Source organism: Protopterus annectens, chromosome 7.part0, assembly GCF_019279795.1.
Source record: "Protopterus annectens isolate FY-2018-M chromosome 7.part0, PAN1.0, whole genome shotgun sequence".
Lineage (NCBI taxonomy): Eukaryota > Metazoa > Chordata > Ceratodontiformes > Protopteridae > Protopterus > Protopterus annectens.
The window spans coordinates 792730776-792756679 of NC_056739.1; the positions used below are offsets into that span (position 1 = coordinate 792730776).

Sequence of the window (25904 nt, forward strand, 5' to 3'; positions counted from 1 at the left end):
GACTGGGATCCTCACCATTACAAGCTCCTCTAGGCCTTCCACTTCAAGCTCGTATCCTAGGACTACTGACCCTATGGATCCGAACTCCTGAGTAAACTCTCAGACCAGTTTCCCCAACTTTACTCACTAAATTACTGAAGACTCCTACAAAATATTCGAGGCCTGCTTCTGTAGCTTTGTCCAAGTCGTCTAGTAGTTTCTCTGTTGTGGATATGGACGGGATGATGAAGAGGTTTCTCAAGACTCAAATCCACATGGGGTTCTGCTGACTCCATCCCCTCTCGGTTGCTTGAGTGTTCCCACCAACGTATTCAGTCTCTTTCTCTGACTCGACCAGTGATCTTGGAGCCCCAGGACCCTAGGTACCTGAAAGAATCGACATCGGATCCAGAGAAGCTTCCTTCCTCAACTCTGATGGCTACCCTGACCAGCTGTGCTCAGCTTTCGTCTGGCTTTAAACATTGCTGTGATTGTGGAGGAAACATAGGAAGAGGTTTGGCTCTGACCTTCTCGGATCCATCCCTTCTTCTCAGTGCTTTGGCCCTTAACAGCTTGAATCCAGTTCTATCTGGAGGTCACAGATCAGTTGTTGTCCCCATCCTTTCTTTCTCATCTGTCTCGGCTCCGAGGGAAAGGGGGCTTCTCCGGGTCTATCGGCTTTCCAGACTGTAGAAAGGGCTTTCTCTTCACATAGACAACTGACCTCTCTTATCCTCCCCTTCATCCTTAATTGGGTCTGAGTGCTGAGCCCATTATTCTTGTTCTAGGTCAGCCTACCTCAAGAAACTTCCAGGACCTTCCCCCCAAGGAAGCTCCCCTCTGTTCCGATTCCTCCCCTGAACACCCCACAGAGGAGGTGCCTGAAAAGAAAACATGCAAGAGGAGGCACATAGGGACTCCATAGAGGAGTCTTGCCGAAGACAGACTTTGATGGAGAAGAATCCCCACGATCACCATCAGATGATGTCTGTTTTGGAGACATCTTAGAGATCCTTAGACAGAAAGGTAGCTTACTGGCCCAACCTCCTCCCCCTCCTGAAGAGTCATTGTTCCTGGAGGCTTTTTGGGCATTCTCATCTACGTCTAGGGTGAACCCCCCCCCCCAGCAAACAATCTTATTGATTTAGTTTCCTGCTGGCCTCGAAAGGAGCTGGACACTATTGAACCAGTTCCCAAATGCCCAGACAAATTCCTTGTTCCCTTTAAAGACAGACTGCATTGGAATAAAGGTGTTCCTGTTGATGTCATGGTTTTGGCAGCAGCCACCAAAAAGGAGCTAGCCAAACACAGCTCCTCTTTCCATCTGCCGAACAGGAAATGCCTCGGTGCTAAGTGTAATATCCAGAGGTTATTACATTCCCTTTTTCCTTCCTCCAGTGGTAGAAAAGAAAATCCCAGATGTGCAACCCAGTCAGAGGGAGCATGCAATACTAGAGATTCAAAAATTGCTACAAAAAAGATTCATCAAAGAGTTCCCAACCAAACAGAGGATTTAGAACTCTCTCACTTCTTTTTAGTGCCAAAGAAAATGGGGGATCTGAGATCCATCCTGGATCTGAGCAGTCTAAATCACTATGTAAAGAAGTCAAAGTTCTGGATGGTTATGGTTCAGTCCATTCTACCACTGTTGTGCAAGGATGATTGGATGTGCTGTATTAGACCTTCAGGACACATATTGTCACATAACAATAGATGCTCCAGAATTCATCTGCACTTCAGGCTGGGAGTCTGTCATTATCTATTCAGAGCTCTGCTCTTTGGACTCACCACAGGCCCCAGAGTGTTTACTATATGCATGGCAGTTGTGGCAGCTTACCTTTGACTGAAAGGATTTCACATGCTTCCATATTTGGGCAACTGGCTTCTAACTGCCCCAAGCCAGCATCAGTTGCTTCAGGCCAGGGATTACTTGTTTCACATCTTCAAATCCCTGGGTATTACCATAAACCTTGCCAAATCAAGCCTGTCTCCCATTCAGAATTTGGAATTCATTGGTGCCGTTCTGGATACGACACACCAAGTGGCTTCGTTACCTCCACATCCTATAAGAAACCAAGACTGGGACATGCTCTCTCTATCATGTTCTTCTGGAAAATTGATACTATGAGCTCTGTCAACTGCCATCATACTAGTTCCCTTAGCAAGATTTTTTATGCAAATCCTTCAATGGACTTTAGCTGTACCGTGGTCTATTCTGTACTAGCGGTTATCTGTTCTTATCATTTTAACTCCAATCTGCAGATGTTATCTTCAGTGGTGGATTAATTCTGATGATCTATCTCTAGGAAGGCCATTCCTCCTTCCTTCACCCACAGCGACCATGGACACTTCCCATCTGGGTGATGGGGCATCTCAAGAGAAAGATGGTCCAAGGCACATGGTCTTCCTCAGAGACCAGATTGCATCTCAGTGTCCTAGAGATGAGAGCCGCTCTTCTAATGCTGCAAGCCTTTCAGGACAGTCTCCCCTATGGGACTATTGCAGTACATACCAACAACATGTCAGTAGTCTGGTATATCAACAAACAAGGAGGAACCTGCTCTTACCCCTTATGCAGAGAGGCAATGAGGGTCTGAGAATGGGCGATATCTTATACCAGAGAAATCCAGCGTTTTAGCAGATACATTCAGCAGGTCCACCCTGACCTCTCATGAGTGGTCCCTCAATCAATCCGTGGCAAATCTGATTTTCAACCATTAGGGGCAACCTTGCTGCGACCTCTTTACTTCTCCCCAAAACAAGAAGTGCAGCAAGTGCTTCGCTCTGACCCCCCCCCCCTCTGGGGGAGTCACTGAGGGATGGTCTAGTTTTCGATTGGCCCCCGGTCTTCTTTATGCTTATTCTTTGTTTACTTTGATCCCAAAATTCCTGCAGAAAGCCAGCAGGCGGAAGAGCTCAGTCATCCTCATTGCCCCCTTTTGGCCTTGTCAGGTTTGGTTCCCCTTTCTCTGGTCTCACCTGCAATATCCTTCATGGATTCTGGAACCCAACCATAACCTCCTATCTAAACCGTCAGAGAGTCAATTCCCCAGTCTCTCCACCCTTAAGATTACTGCATTGTTTCTCCACTTCTGATAATTGTACGATGGTCCAGGCTTGCTTCCCCTGTTCGGGATATAGTTTTAGCATCCCAGAAAGCATCTACTAACAAGATCTGCAAAAGCAAATAGGAAAGGTTTACTATGTGGGCTTTCAAAGAGAATATTGACCCCTTTTCTCACCAGTTTGTCATCCTTCTTTTTTTTCCTCTCTTTTTAAGGAAGAAGCTAGTTTTTCCACTATAAAAGTTCATTCGGTAACTATTTCAAACTTTCTCACTGGGAATGATTTTTTGCTCCCTTTCCACTTCCAGATTATGCAAGACATTCATGAAAGGGATTTTTCTGCTTAAACCTCCTATGAAAGAATCTTCTCCACCTTAGGATCTCACAATTATACTTCAAGGCCTGACTCAGAAACTTTTTGTACCATCAAATGCTTGTGATATGAAATTTCTGTCTTGAAAAACTATCTTTTTGGTAGCTATTACATCAGCATAGAGAATTTCTGAACTTCAGTCCTCATCTAAACCGCATTACATTATTTTTCATAAGGATAGGGTGTTCCTTTCTACCAACCCATCCTTTATGCCTAAATTACCGCAGATAATATTAGTCAGTCTGTACAATTGCCTGTCTTCTTCCCAAATTTTTCTGTCAAGGGAAAAATTTGTCTTACATCTTCTTGACATGCATAGGCAACTATGTTTCTGTCTTCATAGAACAAAACAGTATAGAAAGTCTGACCAACTGTTTATATCCTTTTCACCTAACCGTTTATGTCAAGCAGTGTCCAAAATTACCCTGGCCAAATGGGTTACTGTATTTCACTGATCTATTCAAATAATAGTCCAGAATTGCCACACCCTCTTCGGGCCCATTCTACTAGATCTATGTCTACATCATCTGCTTTCGCCTCCAGAATGTCTATTGGTGAAATTTGTGCCGGTTTATCAAAGCGATGTTGTGCCTGTTAAACCTGGTGCAGAGGCCACTTGGTCAAAGATTCATACCTTTGTGATGCATTATAAATTGGACATTGTCTGCAGAAGCAGAGCTTCTTTAATTTGACAGTTCCTTGAGGCCACCCATGATTTACATAGCTGGGGACTCTGACTGAGGGAAAAATGAAAAGGACAACATCAGATTTGGAAGTCATGCACTTACCATAACTTGGCATCTGTTTTGTCCATTTTCATTCTTCCTCACCTTACCTCCCAACCATCCCCCAACCTAGTTGCTCCTATAGGATCTGTGGACTATATAAGAACCTTCTCATTCCTGGTTTGAGCCTCTGATATTTTTCTATTTGTTTCTGTTCCTATGTCCAGTAGGCAGTAGACGGTAAACTTGATCTGAGGATATTAGGGAAGGTGTAGAGCATTGTGGGTAGAGGGAGGAGCTTGAGACTGGAATCCAACTCTGAAAAATATGGCCGAGTCAGATCCGTGACCCATCAGTGAGGAAAAATTAAAATGGACAACACAGATGCAAAGTTATGCTAAGTTCACAACTTCCACTTTCTTTTGCAGCCTCTTTACTTAATTGGAAAACATTGTTTCTGGTAGTAATCATTTACACCAGAAGGACCTCAGACTTACAAGTGTTGTTGTGTAAAAAAAACTCATTGATCCAATGTCGTCATTTTCATTCATTCCTCAATGAATGGATTTGGATCTGACCCTCTGTGTAAAAATGAGAAAAAGGGGTTGTGGATATGAGACATATTAACATAGTATGTGGCAAATGAAACAAAAAGATGTTTAGTTTTTTTTTTTTTAAACTCCACTGAAAATAATGTTTTACTGCATAATGTCTTGTTTGGTTAACAAAACTTTTTACCCTGGAATGGACTCATGGAAGAAAAGGACTGCATGATTTTTATCAAAATCAGAAACCACATTAGAAAGAAGTCTTGGATTTGTTCATAGACGTACCATATCTTTACAGGTTATGTACTCTCCATAACTTTGCATCCGTGTTGTCCATTTTCATTCTTCCTCAACGAATGAGTTTGGATCTGACTTGGCCACTTTCTTTAGATTCCAGGACCTGACTCTTGAGCTCCTCCCTTAGCCATAATGCCCCCGACTACTGTATTACCCCAGATCTTGTTTGCTTGTCTTCAATATCAGTCAGGATTGGGATTTCCCAAGCTCATAGTGGGTTTTATGAGTGAATTTAACTTTCTTCTTAATTTTGCTTCCTTATTATAGTTAATAATATCTCCCTTTTACCTCCTTTTCAACCTTCTCTTACCATGAATTAAGGTTCATTTTCTTGGTAGTCTTAGCTACCATTGTTGATAACTTGTCCCTCTGTTACCGTATTCTGAGATGGTCTCTTTTCTTAAAATAGTTGGTATTAAAACTTTCTCCTGTGCTACTATACAGTTGTTGTAAAAATAAAAAAACAAAAAAAAAACTTTTTTCCTTATTTCTGGGCATTACCTTTTGTGACTTTTCAGTATGGCTGATAAGCCTACTGGGTTCAAAAAGTGCACTTCCTGTGGGAATAATATTCCCAACTCTGATGCCCACAGGGAGTGGGTTTATTGTCTGGGTTTGACACCTCTGCCCATTTGTGTGGCATTTAACGCAGAACCATTAACAACAGGAGGAACAAACTTGCATTAAAAGGCCTCCTTCCAGCTTCTGCTCCTTCCACTGACTCTTCATCAGGGGCTCAAACCCCCTCTCAAAAATCAAAGGAGCCCAGGGAGCACCAAAAAACGCTTCCCTACACAGTTTCCTCATTCAACACCTTCTTCCAACTCTTCTAAGAAGGTTTCAAAGAACTTGGATCCAGGATCTTCAGATCCGACATCTACTGTTACAAAGTTTCCTCAGCTCTGTACTCTATGATTTTCCCCGTAGCCGGTATCCCCAAGGTTGAGGTCTCCCTTTCTTCAGGAGATGCCTAAAAAGTCTTACAGGCCACCATCCACTTCTTCCTCAGTTAGGCCCCCCTGATGTCTTTCGGAGTTGAAGGTGGATAGGATGATGAGAACATTTCTCAGAACACAGATCCAGATTTGGGGGGGGGGTGTTACCACTCTGCAGTCCATCCATGAGGTTAATCTCCCATGCAACAGAAGGTCCATCACGGCAGCTAGCGCAGGAGACATGCCTGAATGCAGTTGTGCAATTTTGTGAAGCCCTTCAAGGTGTCCTTCATCAATGCTCTTTTTGATGGTTGTTCCTTTTTTGGGTCAACAGTTAGAGAGAGACTCCCACGTTGAGAAGGATGGAAAGACCTTATCCGCCATGGAAATCCACTATTCTACCCCTCAGACACCCTTTTCAAGTAACTAACACAGTGGTAAAAAGTTGTGATTCTGAAAATCTCAAGGACTTTTCCAAGAGTCACATGGAGACTTCCCCCAGAGGCAGGCGGGATAGCTACAACAGAAGACCCTGCCCATGTGGCTGGAGGGAGGTTGAAGAATTAAGGGCCTCAAGTTTACTTCTTGAACAGATCCTTTTGGTGCTTCTGAAAGATTGCCCAACTGTCCCTTTCTGGAAGCCTGGATAGCCATCACAAAAGATTCATGGGTGCAAAGGATCATATACAGAGGATATTTCATTCCTTTTATACAAGTTCTCTGAAGACCAAGGAAATGTCTCCCTGATGTTCTGCCCAATCAAAGGAAGTTAGCAACTTTAGAGATTCAAAAGCTGCCGGACAAAAGAGTCACCCCGATTAAAGACTATCTGAAATCTACTCAAGGTTCTTTTTAGTGCCAAATAAAAGAGGATACCTGAGACCCATTTGGATATCGGTTTTCTGAACCAGTTTGTAAAGAATTCAAAATCTTATTTGGTCACTGTCCAGTCCATTCTGCCCCTCGGGCAGAAGGACAACTGGATGTTCTCTATCATTCTTCAAGATGTGTACTATCACATCAAAATAATAGGTGCTCTCAAAGATACCTAAGCTTCTGGCTGTGAGCCAGTCATTATTTCAGAGCCCTGCCCTTCGGTCTCACCACAGCTTTCAGTGTGTTCCCTAAATGCATGGCAGTTGTAACAGCTCATCTAAGACTGCTTGGATTCAGTGTTTCCTTACTTAGATGACTGGATTCTTACTGCACTGACCAAGCATCTTCTGGAAACAGCCAGGGATTACTTACCACAATTATCGAATTCTCTGGAAATTACTATCAATCTGGCAAGTCACAACTACAACCAGTTCAAGTCTTTGAGTTTATAGGAGCTTGTCTAGATACAGTCAAGTGTTTAGCTCTTCCTTCTCAAAACAGAGTTCTTACTTTGAAATCATGTCAGACAGGTTCTTTCTCATCCGTCTCTCTTAGCAAAAAATGATACTCAAAGCCCTAGGGCCCAATGACTGCTGCAATAACTTTAATATGCACTGCACTGCTCATCTTCATATGAGAATTCTAGAGTGGACTCTTAGCAGTGCAGTGGTCTTTTTACCAACATCCCTTATGACATCAGATAACATTATCTCAAGTTTGCAGAATGTCCTTAATATGGTGGATACACTCAGAAGAGATTTGTCAGTGGCGTCCATTTATTTTTCCTCCCTTGAATGCCACATTGACCATGGACACCACCCAGCTGGGGTGGGGGGCATGATTTGGGATGTACTGATCAAGGCAAGTGGTCTCCAGAAGAGACCAATTTGCATATAAATGCCCTGGAGATGAGAGGGGTGCTTCTAGCATTACAGGCGCTTCAGAGGTCTCTTCCACTAGGAACTATTGCTATTCAAATGGGCAATGTGTCAGAAGTCTGGTACATCACAAACGGAGAGAAACCAGATTCTATCCCCTATGTGCAGAAACAAAGAGGGTTTGGCAGTAGGCCATCTCCAACAACCACTTTCTTGTAGCGACACACATACTGGAGAAATTCAGCATATTAGGGGACAAGTTCAGCAGACTGATTCTGATGCCTCTCGAGTGGCCTCTCCGTCAAATCAGTTGCAAATATGATCTTCCACAGATGGGGTCAACCATGCTGTGATCTGGTCCACTCTTCCTCAACAAGAAATGCAGCAGGTTTTTTTTGCCCTAATTCCTCCTCGTGAACATTCACTGAGAGATGCTCTAGTCCATGTTTGGCCCTCCAGTCTCCTTTATGCTTAACGTCCCCTGCCTCTAATCCCAAAGTTTCTTTAGAAAGCTCTCCAGTTGAGCAGTAAAGTAATCCTCATTGCTCCCTTCTGGCCTCAGCAGTTGTGGTTTCCCTTCTTGTGGTCTCATTTAGTATGTCCTCCATGGACACTGGACCCAAGTCCAGACCTCCTGTCACAACCATCAGGGATGATTCATCCAGACATTGCAGGCCTCAAGTTGACCGCATGGTTTCTACAATTCCAGTGTTGGCTAGACAATCCAGGTTTTCTTTCCCAGTTTGTAGAATTCTTATTTTGTCTCTCAAACCTTTGACTAGGAAGATTTATGAGTAAATGGAAGAGGTTTTCCTTTTGGACTCAACAGAAAGAGTTGGATCCTTTCACTGCTGCACTACCTGCTGTTTTAGGTTTCCTTGCCTCCATCTTTAAAAGTGGGGCAAGTTTCTCAACCATCAAAGTCCATTTAGCAGCCATCTCCAACTACCAGATTGGAGACAATACTTCTCCTTTGGCTTCATCTAAGTTATGTAATGCCTTTCTTAAATGTACTTTTTTACTGAGCCCTCCAGTTAGACACCCTACTCCACCTTGGGATCTGTCTTTGGCATTGCAGACATTGGTGCATCCCACCCTTTGAACCTTCAGCTAAAGTAGACCTTAAATTTCTATCTTGGAAAATGATCTTTCTGGTGGCTGTAACTTTAGCAAGATTAGTATCTGAACTCCAAGCACTCTTTTTGAAACCACTATATTTGATTTTTCACAAAGATAGTTACCTTACACACTAACCCTTCTTTTCTACCAAAAGTTGCCTCTGAAAAAATATCAACTAAGTGATCAGTTTACCAGTTTTCTTTCCTAAGTTTGCCAATAAAGGAGAATATACCCTCCATATTTTAGGTGTACATAGGCAACTTCACTTTTAACTTCACAAGACTAAGCAATTTAGGAAAACTGACCAATTGTTTGTTTCCTTACATAATACTAAGATGGGAAGTCCAGTCTCAAAAATTATTTGGTTTCTGATTTTGCTAAAAAACATATAGTCCATTTCCCCAGCGAGTCCATTCCAGGGTAAAAAGTTTGTTTACCAAATAAGACATGAAACAGTAAAATATTATTTTCATCTGAGTTTAAAAAAAGCTAAACATCTTTTTGTTTCATTTGCCACATACTATGTTGGGTTCCTATCCCAAAATCGAATGTTGAGAATGCCGAATACCGGAAGGCCGAACTTGGTAGTTCGAAAGTTGAGAATGTCAAAGCCGCGGAAACCTGAATTCTTTCCCAAGGAAAGAATTCAGTTGGTCGTTTCTGCGGCTTCGGCATTTTCGGACCGGGTCAAGGTAAGTGTATGAAAGGATAGTGACGGACTTTAGGGTTAGGGTGCGGGTCAGGTAAGTGTGTGATAGTGATGGACTTTAGGGTTAGAGTGCGGGTCAGGTAAGTGTGTGGTAGTGACGGACTTTAGGGTTAGCGCTGGGTTAAGGATAGTGCATAGATAGTGGTGTATGTTAGGTTTAGTGTAGGTTTTGAAGTTGTTTGGTGTGATTGTGTTGTGTGTGTTTTTCGGAACAGCAAATTTTTTCCCTGGGAAAAAATTTGCTGTTTTGAAGTGTCGATGTTATCCGAATTCGATCTTCCAAGTTTGAACTTATGGTGTTCGACATTTTGGAAGTTCGATTTCGTGATGTCGACCCACTATGTTAATATGTTTTTCTGGCATCCATCCATCCACAACCCCTTTTTTGCATTTTTGCAGAGGGGGTTGGGGTGTCACCTCAACAATGATGGCCATCTACAGCCAAGGATCACAAACTGTATTCTGCCTAGGTAGGAACTTTGTGCCATGGCCATTCAAGGCCCATTCCTCAAGAACAGTACCATCTCCTGCTGCCTTCATTGGAAACTCTTCCATCCAGGACATCTGCACTGCTGTGGCCTTACTTCCCCCCATGTATTTCCTAAGCACTGTACCTTGGTTGTGTAGTCCAAGGGCATGTTGAGAACTGGGAGGCCATTTTCTAAATGGGCTTCTTTAAGAAGTGCCACTGCTCAGCACCTTCCAAATAAGCACCGTGGGATTTCATATGCATGGTTCTTATCCATGAAACTAATAGCTTACATCAGACACTTGCAGTTCCACATATTCAAGGGCATTTATACCACAAGGGCAGTTTTCCTACCTCTGTCCTTCTCCTTCAAGGATGTTTTGTCAGTCTTACTTTTTCTTCGCATTTCAGGTGTTCTTGACCCAGCATTAGATGGGAGGGATCCTCACCCCTGCTTCTTGTATCATAGCTTGATGTAAATAATTTGGGGAGGGTTCACAGGTCCTGCCTCTGGCTTAGACAAAGAATTTGTGTACTTAGTGGACAGTGTGGGTGGACTTTCTGAAGACTGATAAATATTTTTCTTGTGGAATTTCCCCATGAAGGGAGGATTGTTCTGTCAAAGCTCTGCATTTACTGTAGAGCTTTGTTAAAAATGTTCATGTATTGTTCAGTGTTGCTGCACCTGTTTTGTGCTATGTCGCATACCTTATTTGAATGTCAAGGCTATCACCACTCATGTACACTCTTTTGCATCAGAATATTTTCCTAGGTGAAGATATTAGAAAACAGCTGCCCCGTGAGTCTTCAGAATTTGATGATGTGAATAGCAACTGGAAAACCATCATGGACCGTCTGAACAAGGACAATAATGCTCTGAGAGGCACTCACCATCCAGGTAGGACTGAACTACTACTTGGGTGCTTGGTCTTACTGCAATATGAGCTGCTTAGAGTTGGCATAAAAGTGTCTTTTTTTTAACCAGATGATTTTACTGACAAAAAAAAATGTGTCATGCAGCATTCAAAAAGTTTTTACCAGTCATCAAATAGCTTTTGTTAGGTTATTTGCAGTAATTTTGAGGCACACATGTTCTTCATTTTTCCCCTACTACTTTCTCTTGTGTATTACCCCACTTGTACCCTCCTTTGTCTATATTCCTACTCTGTCCCAGTCATCCTTTAATTCCCTTGTTTCTCTTCCCACTCTTTCTTCTACCTCACTTGCTGATTTTTTTCCTCCTCTTTTCAAACTGCACTGTCTACTCCTCTTTTCTCCTTAAGTCTTTGCTTTTTCTGTCCCCCATGCCCTGATTCCTTTTTACTCCTCTTGCCAACCATTTTAATGCATGTAAACCAACTGATTTTTTTTTAATCTGTCTATTTTTCCATCCATTGTCTGACTGCAGAGAGTAAGTCTAGATGATCAGTGGGGGATCTGAGTAGTAGTATTTATTATTTAAGGTAATCAAAACAGGAAAAGGTCTTAATCTTTTGGAGCTGCCACTGATGTGTGACTGCTGCTGCTGTTGTATTACTAATTTTCCCATCTATTCACCATTTTCACATTGTGCTGTTATACTCTGTGGTTCCTGAGTGGCTCAACATACTGTGAATTTGCCTTTGTAAGTTCCTCCCAGTCAAGGCCAGACCATGGTCAAATGGGCCCCAGCAGCATCTTGGACCAGGCCTCCCCTTGCAGCTATTCCAGTGTCTGATCACTTGACTTTCTCTCCCACATTACAATAAATACTGTTCAAATCTCTCAGCATGTATAGAGTCATCTTCTTTACTTTTACATTGATTGCAGAGATTTGATTCACAACCTTTATTTCAAATTTTATAGCTCAAACAGTGAAGGCCATTTGCCAAAGCAAAACAGTCTCACATGGAAGACTGAAATAGAATGAGGAACTTCTTTTCCCTTGAAACGCACACACATTGAAAATGCATTGGGCAGTGAAGGATTATGTGTACATTTATATTGACAGACATCCGCCAAACCCAACTATTATAGCTACACAGTTGATTGCATCATTTTCGGATGTCTTTATCTAAACATTAACAATAATAATGACCAAAGTCACATTTCAAATTTGTCTCACAAGCACACAGTAGCCAAAGTATTCCACCATAATTCTCACACACATACACACACACACACACACACACACACACACACACGTCCTGCAAAGCCAGATTAAAGACTTTTTAAAATGACCAGATAAGAGCATAAGGTACTTTAATCCACAGGGAGCCCCCACCAGTAGTTCAAGCCACTTTGACTTGTTATGCAAAAATAAAATTACATGTGGTTTATTGGTAGCTTTGGATGAACTATATTAAATTATATAAAGATCACTAGCATCATACTGTAAGATCCAGCCACTTGTAGCACAGTTTAAATAGAAGAATGTTTATGAGAGCATAAGAAATATTGATCATCTTATAACATATACTAAGTCAGTATGCACAACCTCTGCAGAAATAAAAATTATCTGAATAATTCCACATTAAAGAGAAATATTACCAATGCAGAGATTGCTGCTGGCAGACAACTTTACCTTTCAGTACATCATCTACAAATGCAGTACTTGCTGCTGTTGAATAAATTATGCATGTTACATTTAAAAATTGCTGTGCTGATGATATTGTCATAACATTTCCCGAACTAGGTTAACTGTGCAATAGGGAATGGCTGGCAAGCAACAGCAACAGCTTTATAGTTACTAGGCATGCAGTCCTGGAAACCATTAAGGAGCCACGTCCAAATTCCCAAATTGCTCCATAGAACTGTCTGGTTAGATGATTTGCTCATTGTCACACAGTAGATAAATGGGTGTAGAAAGCTTCAAACCCTTCTCTCTTGCCACAGGAAGCAGACGATTAACGAGTTTGAGTTTTATCCCTGTGCTCTGCAAGCGTAACAGTTTTTAACTAAATGCAGAAATCCTTTGCAGTCACATCTTGCAGAGAATACTGTACCACAGTAATATGCAACAATGACTACATAATGGATGCTGAAGATCAGATGGTTGACTTGACAAATGTCAACCCCTTTTCAGTTGTTGGAGGCTGTAAAGAAGGTATTTAAAAAATATATTCCTAAAAATGCAACACATATAGGCTACAAAAATACAGCATATTTAGATATTATTACACATTCCAGGCACATTGATGAATTTATTCTCAAGTGCAGTGAGTAATGTAAAGAATAAAAGACAGTATAAATGCTGCTCCAGCCAACAAGTTATGCAAAAATCTGAAATGCAGCATACAACATACAATTTTTTTTTTTGGGGGGGGGGCTTAAAAGCTCATAGCACATCTACCTTTCCCAATGCCTTCTTAATCATCAGAAATGGCTATCCTGTCTGACATCACTCAGTTCTAGTCTGACCTACATGCAGAATGATTAATAATGTTGTTGCAGTATACAACTCCAGAGTCAAAAGAGCAAAATCCTGGACAAATGGGACACAATGCAGGGTAATGACTCAGACCCCCACCAACCATGCTAATATCCCATTACTTGGCTATCTCTCCCCAGTTACAATAAACACTATTCACGACTGTCAGCATATATATATATATATATATATATATATATATATATATATATATATATACTGTTTGTTCTTGTCTTTTACAGTTATCATAGAAATGTGACTTTCATTCATAACTTTTTTTTCAGATTTTACAGAAAAACATTGACAGACATTTCCTAAACAAAACAAAATTTTATTTATCTTATTTATTGATTTATAATACATAAAAATACATAACTAAAATAGTAAGTATCTATGTGAAGGGTCCAGGAATTCAAAAGACAAATGTGTAACACAATTACTAACAGCCTGGGAGAGACCATTGGACACGTGTCTCTCTTCAAGAGTAGCCCAGGACTACTTTCTGGTGAAATAACTCTGCAGTCACATAAAAGACAAACAAAGGCTGAGGGAATCAAACCATGTACTACAGGAAGCAGCTGTCCTAACAGCTCATAGCCTTAGTTAACTCCTCTAAGTGCTAGACAAACTGTTGTTGTGTAAACTCACTGCATTTCACACCTGTGCACCTGCACAAAGCAAGCTAAATAAAAATGTATTCATAGTTAAAATATTAACATAAAAATAATGCATTTCATGCTGTCGCATTTATTCATAGTTAAATAATACACTGACAGCATTCAGCAGAACAAAGAAACCAGGGATTGCCCATGTGATGAAATGCATGTTTACTACAGTTAGTTTCCTTCCTTTGCACTATGGCTCATAGATGTTACTAGTCTTGCAGTCCAGGGGACCAGTGAGGAGCCTAACCCAAATTTCCAGTTGCCCCAAGGTGCACTGTCAGGTTAAGTGACTTGCTCAAGGGTAAGGCAGATCATATATATATTTGGCAAAAAAATCAGACACGTTCTGCAAAACTGGAGTCAGATAAGAGCAGAGTTCTCTGAACAACTTAAGTTAACAGAACAATAGATGAGATGAAAATTCTGATGTATAACCAATCTACAGGAAAGTCCCTGGGAATTGATGGTTTTCCTGTGGAAGTTTGTAAGCTAGGAGGGGCAAAACTGATATAGCTCTGGAAGGTTTTAACAGTTTTTAAGAGGAGAAATATCAACATCCTGGAAAAATGCATTGGTAGCTGTAATACCTAAAGAAGGTAAAGGTCCATCGGACCCAGATTCATACAGGCCCATTTTAATACTAAACCATGATTATAAAATGTTCAAGTCTTTAATGGCTAAAAGAATGGCAAAATTGATAGATATGGATCAATATGATTTTGTGGAGGGGAGGCAAACATTTGACAACATTAACGGAACATAGATGTAAGAAAATGCCATTGTTGTTGGTGGATTTTGATACAGAAAAAGCATTTGACAAGATTAAGCTAGAATTTTATGAGCAGGGCAATGGAAGCATTTGCATTTCCTGAAAAAATTATAAGGTTGATTAGGAGGATATATGAAGTATCGGAGCTGAAAATTAAAATTGGTGGAGTCCTGTCTGATAAATTCTACTTGAGCAGCAGAACAAGATAGCAGTATCCTTTTGCCCTTTGTTATTTGCATTTTATTTAGAACCATTGGGAAAGAAAATAAGGGATTCAGAAATTCAAGGATATAATTGGTATGGTAGTCAAGAAAAGCTGGCTGTATTCGCAGATGTTATAATTTTATACCTGACTAAACCAGAAAGAGACATTACAGTGTTGTGAAATGTTTTGAGACAGTTTCAGATCTTTTTGGGGTGCAAAATTAATGAAGCTAAAACAAAGACAATAGCGGTAAAATATGTACCCACATATGAATTGCTTCAGCAATATCCTTATTCATGGGGACATCATAAAATGGGGTCTATATTACGTGATCGAACACGTTTTCATTGACACATAAACAATGAAAGCACTAATCTCCGAACAGCTACTTTAGCAAATTTTTTCCTAGAGGAAAAAAACGCTTGGCTGTCATCAGGGATTTGCTCTTTTCCCCATTGTAGTGAGATCTCAGAGTTGGTATATTTAGTTAGGGGGGGTGTGGAGGGCACAACCCCCCATTTTGCACGGTTTGAAAGTTTGTTTTTCTTTGGCCAAGTGATTTTTCCACTGGGAAAAAATTTGCTGAAGTGGCCGTTTGGTGATTAGTGTTTTCGCTGTTTATGTGTCGATGAAAACATGTTTGATGAAACCGTTTTTCGATCACTTAATATAGACCCAATAAAATGAAGTATTTAGGAGAATGGATTAAACCAATTCTGGTGTTGCAGCTAAGGATATGTGGGAAGAGACTAAATAGAAGGTAATACAAAAACTAAGAAAATGGAAGCTTTGTTATATGGATATGGAAAATATGATGAAAGTAGTCAAAATGTTTCTAGTCCCTTTAGTCTTATACACAGGTCAGACATATTTTTATCAACCAGAGGAGAAGTTGTGGATAGTAATTAATAAATAGCTGAAGGACTTTATCTAGGAGGGGAAGATGGCAAGAGTCAAGTGGGATAAGCTGATTCTTCCAGTAGAACAGGGCAGATTGGGATTGCCAGATTTGAAGGGATACTTCAGAGCTACACATTTAAGGCTCCTATACATAGCACAAGCAGAAAACCATAATTGAAAGTGGAAAGGGATGATGAAACAGGAAGGAAGCTCAAGAAACAGAGAGAGACTGGTATTTTGGATGCAGGCCTTTAAGGAGAATAACAATAATCATGCAGAATATTATATCCATAAAGTAGCAGAAAGTATTCTAAGAACTAAGCCAACACGGGAATGGAGAAAGGAGAGTCTGCCAATAGGGATGCCTGCAATTAGGGATATAGACAATAGGCAGGAGGGGGCTGGAATTTATTGGAGAAAACTGGCAAAGGAACCAAGGTATTGATAACAAATAACTAGATAGGGAAAGATGATAGAATGGGAAGATGCCAAGAATTTATTTGGACTGCAAATTAGAGATCACCTTCCCTATCAAGGATTGATATCAGAGTATAGACAAAGAGAAAGAAATAAGAGGGTCCAAAACAAAAGACCAGCACTGGTAGAGTTTTTAATATAATCTAGATCAGACGCTCCCATTAAAAAAGGAATACTTAGTAGAACATATAAAATATTGCAAGATAAGTATAAGAATCAGTCAGAGGAGGTTAGAAAGGATTGGGAAGTGAGATTGGATAAACAATTCACAAAGAAGCAATAGGTGGGTATATGTATATCTCCCAAATATGCAACAAAATCTAGATGATTTTGGATTTTTGCTTGGAAATGTTTACATAGATATTTTGGGTTCCTATCAGTTCGTCGAAACTTCAGCAGTTTGAACACCATATGTTCAAACTGTGAAGTTCGAAAACTGATTATCGCGAAGCTGTGGAACACCAAATTCTTTCCCAGGGAAAGAATTCGGTTGGCCGTTTCTGCGGCTTCGGCATTTTCAGCACTGTGGTGGAAAGTTACAGGTTGGGTTCAGGTAAGTGTGCGATTGTGCGGACGTTAGGGTTAGGGTGTGAGTTAGGTGAGTTAGGGTTAGGGCGTCGGTGAGGTGGGTGTGCAATAGTGACAGACTTTAGGGTTAGGGTGGGATAGTTGAGTTAGGGTTAGGGTGCGGATTAGGTGAGTGTGCGATAGTGATGGACCTTAGGGTTAGGGTTTGGGTTAAGGTAAGTGGATAGATGCTAGTGTATGCACAGTTTAGTGTAGGGTTAGATGTAGGATTGTATGTGTGTGGATTGCTGTTTTTTTGGTGTGCTTGTGTTGTGTGTGTTTTTCTTGGAACAGCGATTTTTTTCCCTGGGAAAAAAATCGCTGTTCTAAGCCTTCAATGGTTTTACACTTCGAGGTTAGAAGTTCGAACCTATGGTGTTCAAACTTTTGCCATTTCGTCGATGTGCTATAGACCCGATATTTTTATACCCCAAGTAGACTCCAGACAACTTTTACTTGGGTAGATAGCAAATGTTGGAGATGTGACTGGGAAGAAAGAGGTAATTGGAAGCAAATTTTCTGAGAGTGCAGTGAGTTGGTGGACTTTAAGGATTTCCTGCAGCATGCACTGTTGGAGTTGCTGGGTGGGAAGATTGGTGTGGCAAGGGAGTTGATTTTTCTGAGCTGTGATACAGAATTGGATTTGCCTAGACATGGTAAGGCCTTGCTGTTTCTAATTATGGTGACTGCCGAAAAAGCAGTTACTAGAAAATGGAAATCAAAATCTAAACCAACTATATTAGAAGTAGTGAATATAGTAACAGAGATAAAATAACTGGAATTGAGATATTTAGAAAAAGGTAGGAACAAACTGCATAGGAAAAAATGACAATTGTGGGAGCAATACATACAGGGGGAGGACTGAGGTTTTAAAAAAAGCAGGACTTAAATGAGTTGTGGAATATTTGAGTGAAAATGATTGGGTAGGTTTTAAGTGATGTATAATGTTTGCAACTGGAAATGTGTTCGTATGGTTTGTGATGCAAAATGCTTGCTACTAGGATTGTGTCAGTGGTGTTTGTTTTCATTTATATAAATGTATGATTGCTTATGTCGTAAGTGATGATTTAATAAAGATTTTTGTTTAAAAAATGGGAGCAGGAATTGAATAATTTTTGTAATGTTCCACAGGTTATATGATGTAGAGCAATATATGTGAAGCCTAATGTTTGTTAATTTAACTTAACAGTCTGGTTATTTTTATATAAATGTAAATGTGCCTATGTCACAAGTGATAATTCAATAAAGGTGTTAAAAAAGTTAATAGAACAACAGGCTTTACATCAAAATCTGGGTTATGATCCACAAAACTGTGAAACTCTATGTTTGGCACTGACAGACTGTACTCCATAAGAGAGAAATTGAAGGAAGTCTGGCAGTTGCTGTGGAGGTTTAAGACTCTTGACCCTAATGGATAAGATGCAGGTTTTGAGTCTGAGCAATTCATTTAACTAGAAAGTGTCCCTAAATGGGGCACTTTATACATACACACATGAAACTGGACCCTTTAAGAAAGAAATAGCTCTGATAAAAATGAACATAAGTAATTGAAGTATTTTTTTTTTAAATAATGTTGCATTGTAGTACCCCTTCCCCCATGGCAGGACATGTCCTAGGCAGCTGCCTAAGTCATCTTGTGCTAGATCCAGCCCTGCTTCCATTGTCATCTTATCTGCTAATACTAATGACCATTAGAAGTTCAAACTAGGTAGGAGGACCATCCATTAAACTGTTAAAACTTCATTTGCCTTGTGTTTCTTATCTTACCAGTTCTTGGTGCACAGCGCAATACCTAGAGTTGTAATCTATTTCTTCCATCTTATCTTTAAATTCACAAACACCTAGGCAAGACTACCAAGCACTGGTGGCCTTCAAGCAACTTCTCAGGAATCAGCTTAGGCATAAAGATTGTGTTTCTTGCCTTTATTACAGGTTCCCCTTATCGAACCCATCTTGGCTGGTAATCACTGCCAAAATCTCTCAAACTTAGCCAACTTCGCGCTCCTCATAAAATAATAACTCTGAAGCTTATAAAATAATCAACCATCCTGATAGAACTCCTCACTGTGTAAAAATTCTCACCCATATACACTTCAACAGTCTCCGATCAATCACAAAAAGCCAAAAACCTAACCATTAAAGCAAACAATTCATCAATTCCATTCAATTGGCGCCAAGCCCATTAGCAAACCTGCCAACAACACTAGACTTACTACTAGACTCACTCATTTCCATCTCTTAAAGAATATCTCTCCACACACACACAATGGACATGCCCGACATGCTGAATGTGAATAAACTACATAAACTCTATATTCTAGTTCCTTCCCTCTTTCCACTCCCTGCCCCATTCTCCCTCTCAGATCATTTCCTTTTTTTTAATAATAAAAAATCTGATTTCAGTCTATTTTTCCCAGTATTATACTTGAAATCTAATTTTTTGTGTATAATTTATATAATCTGTCCTGTTCTCTTATTGTCTTATATAACATCTATGTAAATTTTCATTCCTGCAGCTATATTCTCTTCTTTGTACTAACAATACTTCTCTTCTTTTAATTATGTACTTCTATTATGTATTGGAGCTTTTCTCCTCGGGCCTCTACTGAAAACGGATATGTATCCAGCTAGACCAGCCCGGTCAACAAATGTAAAATAAAATAAAATAAAATAAATAAATAAATAAATTGTGACTAATGATCTCTGGAAGCCTGACAGCTGCTTCTTGGATGATGACATTTGATTTAGTGCTACTGTTTTGCTCCTGGTGAAAGAAGACACACAGGGACATTGATTTCTGTCTGCCTCTGATAGGGCATATCTTAGGTCCCTTGAAACATCACAGATCGTGGTAGTGAATAAGCAGTTTACATTCACCCTGCTCTTTTCCATTCTGGTGAGTGTTGGGTCTGTATGCCTAACTATAGAGCCTCCTATGGCTTATAACATTTACTTGGGTAAAAGTAGACTTAGTGGGCCTTCTGTGTTTGAGCCTAATTACCTGATGACTTTTGGGTAAGCTGTGTGGAGCTACCATATAAATGAGTGGAGAAGATGTAGATGTTGCTTTGTGTGCTGAAGGCTGGGATATTGCAGTTTGCTTTGAGAGGTCTTGCTTGACAAATGTTCTTTACAGCCTAAGCATATGTTATGGGCCTAGTCATGTGCTTTGACTGATGTGGTGTTCTGGAGGTATGTTGCTTACAAAGAATAGAATGATGCGAGAGGATTGCTTCTAAGTTTCTTAACTCATTAAAGCAGGATGACTCCTGTAGGTGCAGTTACATTCTACTGATGCCTCTAGGTATCAAATATTGTTTGTTCATATTTACATTAATAATGTAAAAACTATGCTGTATGGAAGTATTAAAAGGTTTCATTTTAAAGCTTGCACAATGGCAAACACAACAGTGTTGATATTTGACCTCTGTCTAGTGCAGGTAAAGAGATATTAATTGCTGTTCATATAATATTTTATCTGATATTGTCAGTTTTTCATTTTGTCCTCACGTATGGGTCCGGATCCGATCCATCGAATCAGAGTCTGCTATTACTGAGCTTGTAGCAACCAAAAATCTCTTGGACACCTCCCCTTAGCTATAATGCATCTCTCCCTGTTACCTCAGATCTCGTTTGTTGTTTCACAAAGATGGGGTCTAAACCTTCTACTCTTGGACAGTCTGGTGATATTTTCAGATTTTCTAAAAAATCCTTTGCTACTTTCTTCAACCTTTGATAGTGCGATTAGTTTCTTTCCTCCCCACCTTTTAATCTAATCTCTTTTTTCCCCCGCAGTAACAGTTTTTTATTGGGTTACTTTTCTTTAACTCCTTTATACCCTTGGTGGTAACTTTGTTACTATTGTTAGTAGCTTCACCTTTCCTGCGTTTCCTTTTTCTCATGGAAAAAAAAAAGTTTTTCTTTCTTTTTCCTTTATTGTAATTTCCTTTCTTCCCTGCTTCTGTGAAGATTTGCCACTGTGTGTGTGCGTGTGTGTGTGTCTGATCTGTACCATCCTTTATCTTTCCAAATAGCTGAGAAACAGGATAAGCCTGTGGGCTTTAAAAAATGTACAAAATAAGGTCCCAAAATTCTGTACAGTGACTCGCACACTGTGTGTCTACTGCTTGGGTCTTCACCATCTGCACGAAAACTGTACTATTTGCCACTCTTTTAACCACTGGGCCTTGGCTGAAAGGAAAAATAAACTTATTTTGAGAGGCTTGTTACCATTATCCTTTGGTGAGCCCATTTCTGGTTGTGACCCCAAATCTGTGGCCAAGTTTAAATCGGCTCACTTCAGCCATGCTTCTGCTTCCTGCAGAAGTTCAGCTGGAGGGAAGAAGAGACATTCTTCAGCTTCAGCTGATTCCTCAGAGCCAAGACATAAAACTTCCAAATCTGTTAATTCATTAACTGGATTGGAGCCTTCAGTGCCAAGCACTTCTCTCTCGGATCTGGCTTCTTCGGCTCCAAGTCTGTCTGGTAATAGGTTAGAGGTGTTACATTCAGATCTGACCTCTAGTCCTTTTAAAGCCATTGTCGCCCTGCCAGGGGCTCAGTAATCCCCATCTACAGACCATGTGCCTTTAAGGGTACCCTTTTTTTAGCAGGTGAAGCGTCCTTCAGCGGACTCTTCCCATTATACCAGGAGCCTTATGGAAGAAGAAGTGGAGCAGATGGTCCAGAACATTTTGTGGGAGCAGGGTATTACTAAGTCCACCTCAGCTTCGACCCATATGGTCCAAGATTTATCTAAGCCATCCAATCCCCTTCTTGTTCCTCCTCCTTCAGGACAAGCCTCTGAGTTATTGGATCCGATATGCCCACTGACTTCCAGCTCAGATCTGAGGATTTTGTTTTCTTTAGATCGGACTTATGCTCAGAGCTCTTTGACATTTTTTGAGCCATTGCGAACCTGGCGACCCCTTCTGAGCAGGTGACCTCAACATCAGCTTCTATCCCAGGGGGGCTGTCTTCGGAGCTGAGGAGGATTCCATCCCGCAGGAATGGCTTGTCTGAGCTGGAGTCCCTCTCCACTCAGGAGCAGTCAGCATTTGGGGCTCTGGAGAGGGTTGTAGCTGCCTCTGCAACTAGGAAGTCACCTCCTCCTCCTCGGATCCTCTACCCCATCTATGCCCCCTACACACATTTTCTGACCAGGAAATTCCACAGGGACAGCAGGTCTTTAGGCCCCAGGATACCCATCGAGTTTCCCTGCCTCTTCTTATACTTCCACAGAGTATCCCACTAAGGAGATCCCTTGAAATAGGACCTGCAAGAGGAAGCATTTGGACTCCACCGAGGAGTCAGCCATGGAAGACGCTGACCTCATTGAGGGAGAAGGATCCCCAAAGTTACCTCCTAAGAATGCTTCCTTTGGGGTCATCTTGGAGATTTTAAAACAGAGAGGTGGCTGGCAGTCCAGTAATCCTTTGACTGAGAAGTAGGTATACCTGACGGCCTTCACTCTCTGACCGTCTATTTCCTGAGTCACTCCACACGGCAATGAGCTCATAGAATTGATCTTTCTGTGGGCGTGGGAGAGCCGAGATTCCATCCAGCCACCCCCTGGAGACCAGAGAAGATATTCACCACAGCCAATGATGAGACTTTATGGACAAAAGGGTTTGCAGTAGATGCCATGATTGTGGCTGCAGCTGCCAAAAAGGAACTATCAGAGGAGAGTTCCACTATTCATCCTGCTAATAAGAATTGCAGGGTGATGAATAGATGTGGGAAGCGAGTCTTTTCTTCAGTGACCTTTGCCTTACGATCACTGAATTACCTTTTCCGCTTCACCAAGTTACAAAGGAGCCATCAGATACCCTTGAGGGAGCTGTAGCTGAGGGAATCCAAGCATTGGTTGCTTCCCAGCTGGCAGCCCTACATTCTGTAGGTAACTCTTCCATGAGGCTCATTGTGCATGCAGCCGAGAGAACAAGTAGTGCGGCGGGTACCTTGCATATCTATGAGGATTCATGCTTGGATGTGCCTGTGTGAATTTGCGGAACCTTTTAAGTCTTCATTTGTCAATTCTCCATTTGATGACATGTCCGTTTTTGGTCCCAACGTCAAAGATGCATTATACAGGTGTGAAAAGAAGGGTAAGACCCTGTCTGGCATCAGGATAGATTTTTCCGTCCCTCAGAGACCTTAACGTGAGGGTCAGAGAGGTGGTGGTAAAATGTGGTTCAAGAAATCTCAAGGGTCTTCCCAGGGCACATGTGGAGAGAGTTTCCCAAGAGTCGGGGGGGGGGACAGTTCCAAGAGATGCCACCCTTGTGGCAGATGAGGCCCTGAGAACCAAGGGTCCAGAGAGCCTTTCTTTGAAAAACTCTTCCAGTGCTTCTGAAGGGAGGCCCGATTGCCCGCCTCTAGAGGCAATTGGGGGTTGATTATCCCTGCACTGGAGAGCCTGGCTAAAAATGCCCACCGATATATGGGTGCAAAGGATACTATTCAGAGGTTATCTAATCCCTTTTTCCCACCAGCCACCTCTGAACAGAAAAATCCTGGGCATTCCGCCCAGCAAAGGAATCAAGCAGTCATTCAAATTCAGAAACTGCTAGACAAAAGAGTCATCCAGGTGGTAACCCCAGACTAAAGAGGATTTGGAACTTGCTGAAAGTTAGTTTTAGTTCCAAAGAAAACAAGGGACTGGAGACCAGTTCTGGATCTCAGCAGATTAAACAAGTCAGTTCCACGCCACAAGTTCTGAATGGTCATGGTACAGTTCAATGCCACAAGTTCCGAATGGTTACGATACAGTCCATACTTCCTTTTTTGGAAAAGGATGATTGGATATGCTCCATAGACCTTTAGGATGAGTACTACCACATAAAGATGGACAGATGCTCCAAAAGGCACGTAAGCTTCCGGCCAGGCATTACCAGTTCAGAATGCTGCACTTTGGTCTCACTACAGCCCCCAGTGTGTTCACCAAATGCAGTGGTAGCGGCTCATCTCAAATGACAAAGATTGTGTGTGTTTGCCTGTTTGGACAATTGCATCATTTCCACCCAGACCAGGCATCTACTTATCTGAGCAAGAGACTTTGTTATCCAAATCTTTACAGAGCTAGGTATAAACGTAAATTGTGGGAAGTTATACTTGGACCCTGCTCAAACACTGGAGTTTATAAGAGCAGTTCTGGACACAACTCAGATGATTGCAACACCCCCCCCCCCGCCCCCAGAGTATTGGCAATAAGGTATCAAACGCAAACTACTCCAGAACAAGAAGATAGCCCCCCATCATGTCTTACAGGCTCTAGTTTCAGTGGCTACAGCTATAGTCTTGGTTCCACTGGCGAGATTCCACATGCAGCTACTACAGTGGCTTCTGGCTACACAATACTCAGTTATCAACCAACCGGTGTCTTACCAAATTCTCATTAAGGGCACCTGCAAAAGAGCCCTGCCATGGTGGATTCATTCCTCCTAATTAACTCAAGGCTAACCCTTTGTTCCCCCACAGACTCAGGCCATGGTGACCACAGACGCTTCCCAGATAAGGTGGGTAACATTAGCTGTGGAAGACTGTCCAAGGCACCTGGTCTGCTGAAGAGGTCAAATTGTACATAAACATCCTGGAGATGAGCGCAGTGCTCCAAGCATTACAGGCCTTTCAGACTGCTTTTCCTCTGGGAACAGTGGCAATTCAATCAGAGAAACATGTCTGTTGTCTGGTATGTAAACAAGTAAGGAGGAACTAGATTATACCCTCTTTGTCGAGAAGCACTCAGAGTGTGGCCATGGGTGATCTTATCCAATCGCTTTCTTGTAGCAACGCACATTTTGGGAAAGTCCAAAGTGATAGCTGACAAGTTGAGCAGATCTATTTCTCATGCCTCACGAGTGGTTCATTAATCAGAAAGTAGCAGAACAAGTCTTCCACAGATGAGGCTAGCCCTGCTGCGGCCTCTTTATATCCCCTCTGAACAACAAATGCAGCAGCTACTTTGCCCTACTCACCCCAAGAGGGGAATCCCCAAGGGATGCTGTCATACATGATTGGCCTCCCAGTCTCCTGTATGCCTTTCCCCCTACCCCATTGATCCCCAAGTTTCTCCAGAAAGCAAATGGGTTGAAGAGAACAGTAATCCTCATAGCTGCATTTTGGTCTCGATGAATCTGGTTTCCCTTCCTTTGGCCGAATTTGCAGGAAAAAAACAGGATTCAGGACCCACTCCACACCTTCTGTCACACCCGACAGGAATGATTCATCCCAGTCTTTCCATCCTCAAGCTGACAGCTTGGTTCTTCCAGTTCCATTTATAGCCAGACAGCCTGTGCTCTACTCCCAAGTCCATCATATTTTATCATAATCCCATAAGCCATCCACTCGAAAACTTTATAGGAGCAAATGGAAGAGGTTTGTAATCTGGGCTCAACAGCATGATGTAGATCCCTTCAAAGCACCTATCTACTATGTCCTAGAATTTTTGGCTCAGCTGTTTGAAAATGGGGCAGCTGCCTCTACAATTAAAGTGCAATTGGCAGCTATCTCTAATTTTCACATTGGAAAAGATAACTTGCCACTGATTTCCAACAAGCTTTGCAAAGCCGCCTTGAAAGGGACTCTATTACTAAGGCCACCTCACAAGGATCCATGTCCTCCATGGGATCCAAACTTGGTGCTACATCTTATCGTCCAAAGCCCGTTTGAACCCGCAGTGACATGTGATATAAAATTTTAATCTTGGAAGACGATCTTCCTAGTGGCTATTACATCTGCAAGAGGAATATCAGAAAATCATGCTTTATCTTCCCAACCACTTTACTTGATTTTCCATAAAGACAGAGTTTCCTTGTGCACCAACCCCTCTTTTCTACCTAAAGTTGTTTCTGGGACTAATATCAATTAAACCATTAACTTGCCTGTTTTCTTCCCTAATTTTAATAACAAAGGTGAATTTGTACTGTATTTAATGGATG

The 25904-nt window shown here is 41.4% G+C and overlaps 1 protein-coding gene across 1 annotated transcript in view; it reads left to right on the plus strand.

Moving 5' to 3' along the window:
• DNAH2 (dynein axonemal heavy chain 2) overlaps positions 1-25904 on the plus strand; it is a 6636854-nt gene that overhangs the window by 2238232 nt on the left and 4372718 nt on the right. Inside the window, exon 30 of the mRNA XM_044077324.1 lies at positions 10733-10871. Within this exon, the coding sequence (XP_043933259.1) occupies positions 10733-10871 (139 nt within the window). The remainder of the gene's footprint in view (positions 1-10732; positions 10872-25904) is intronic.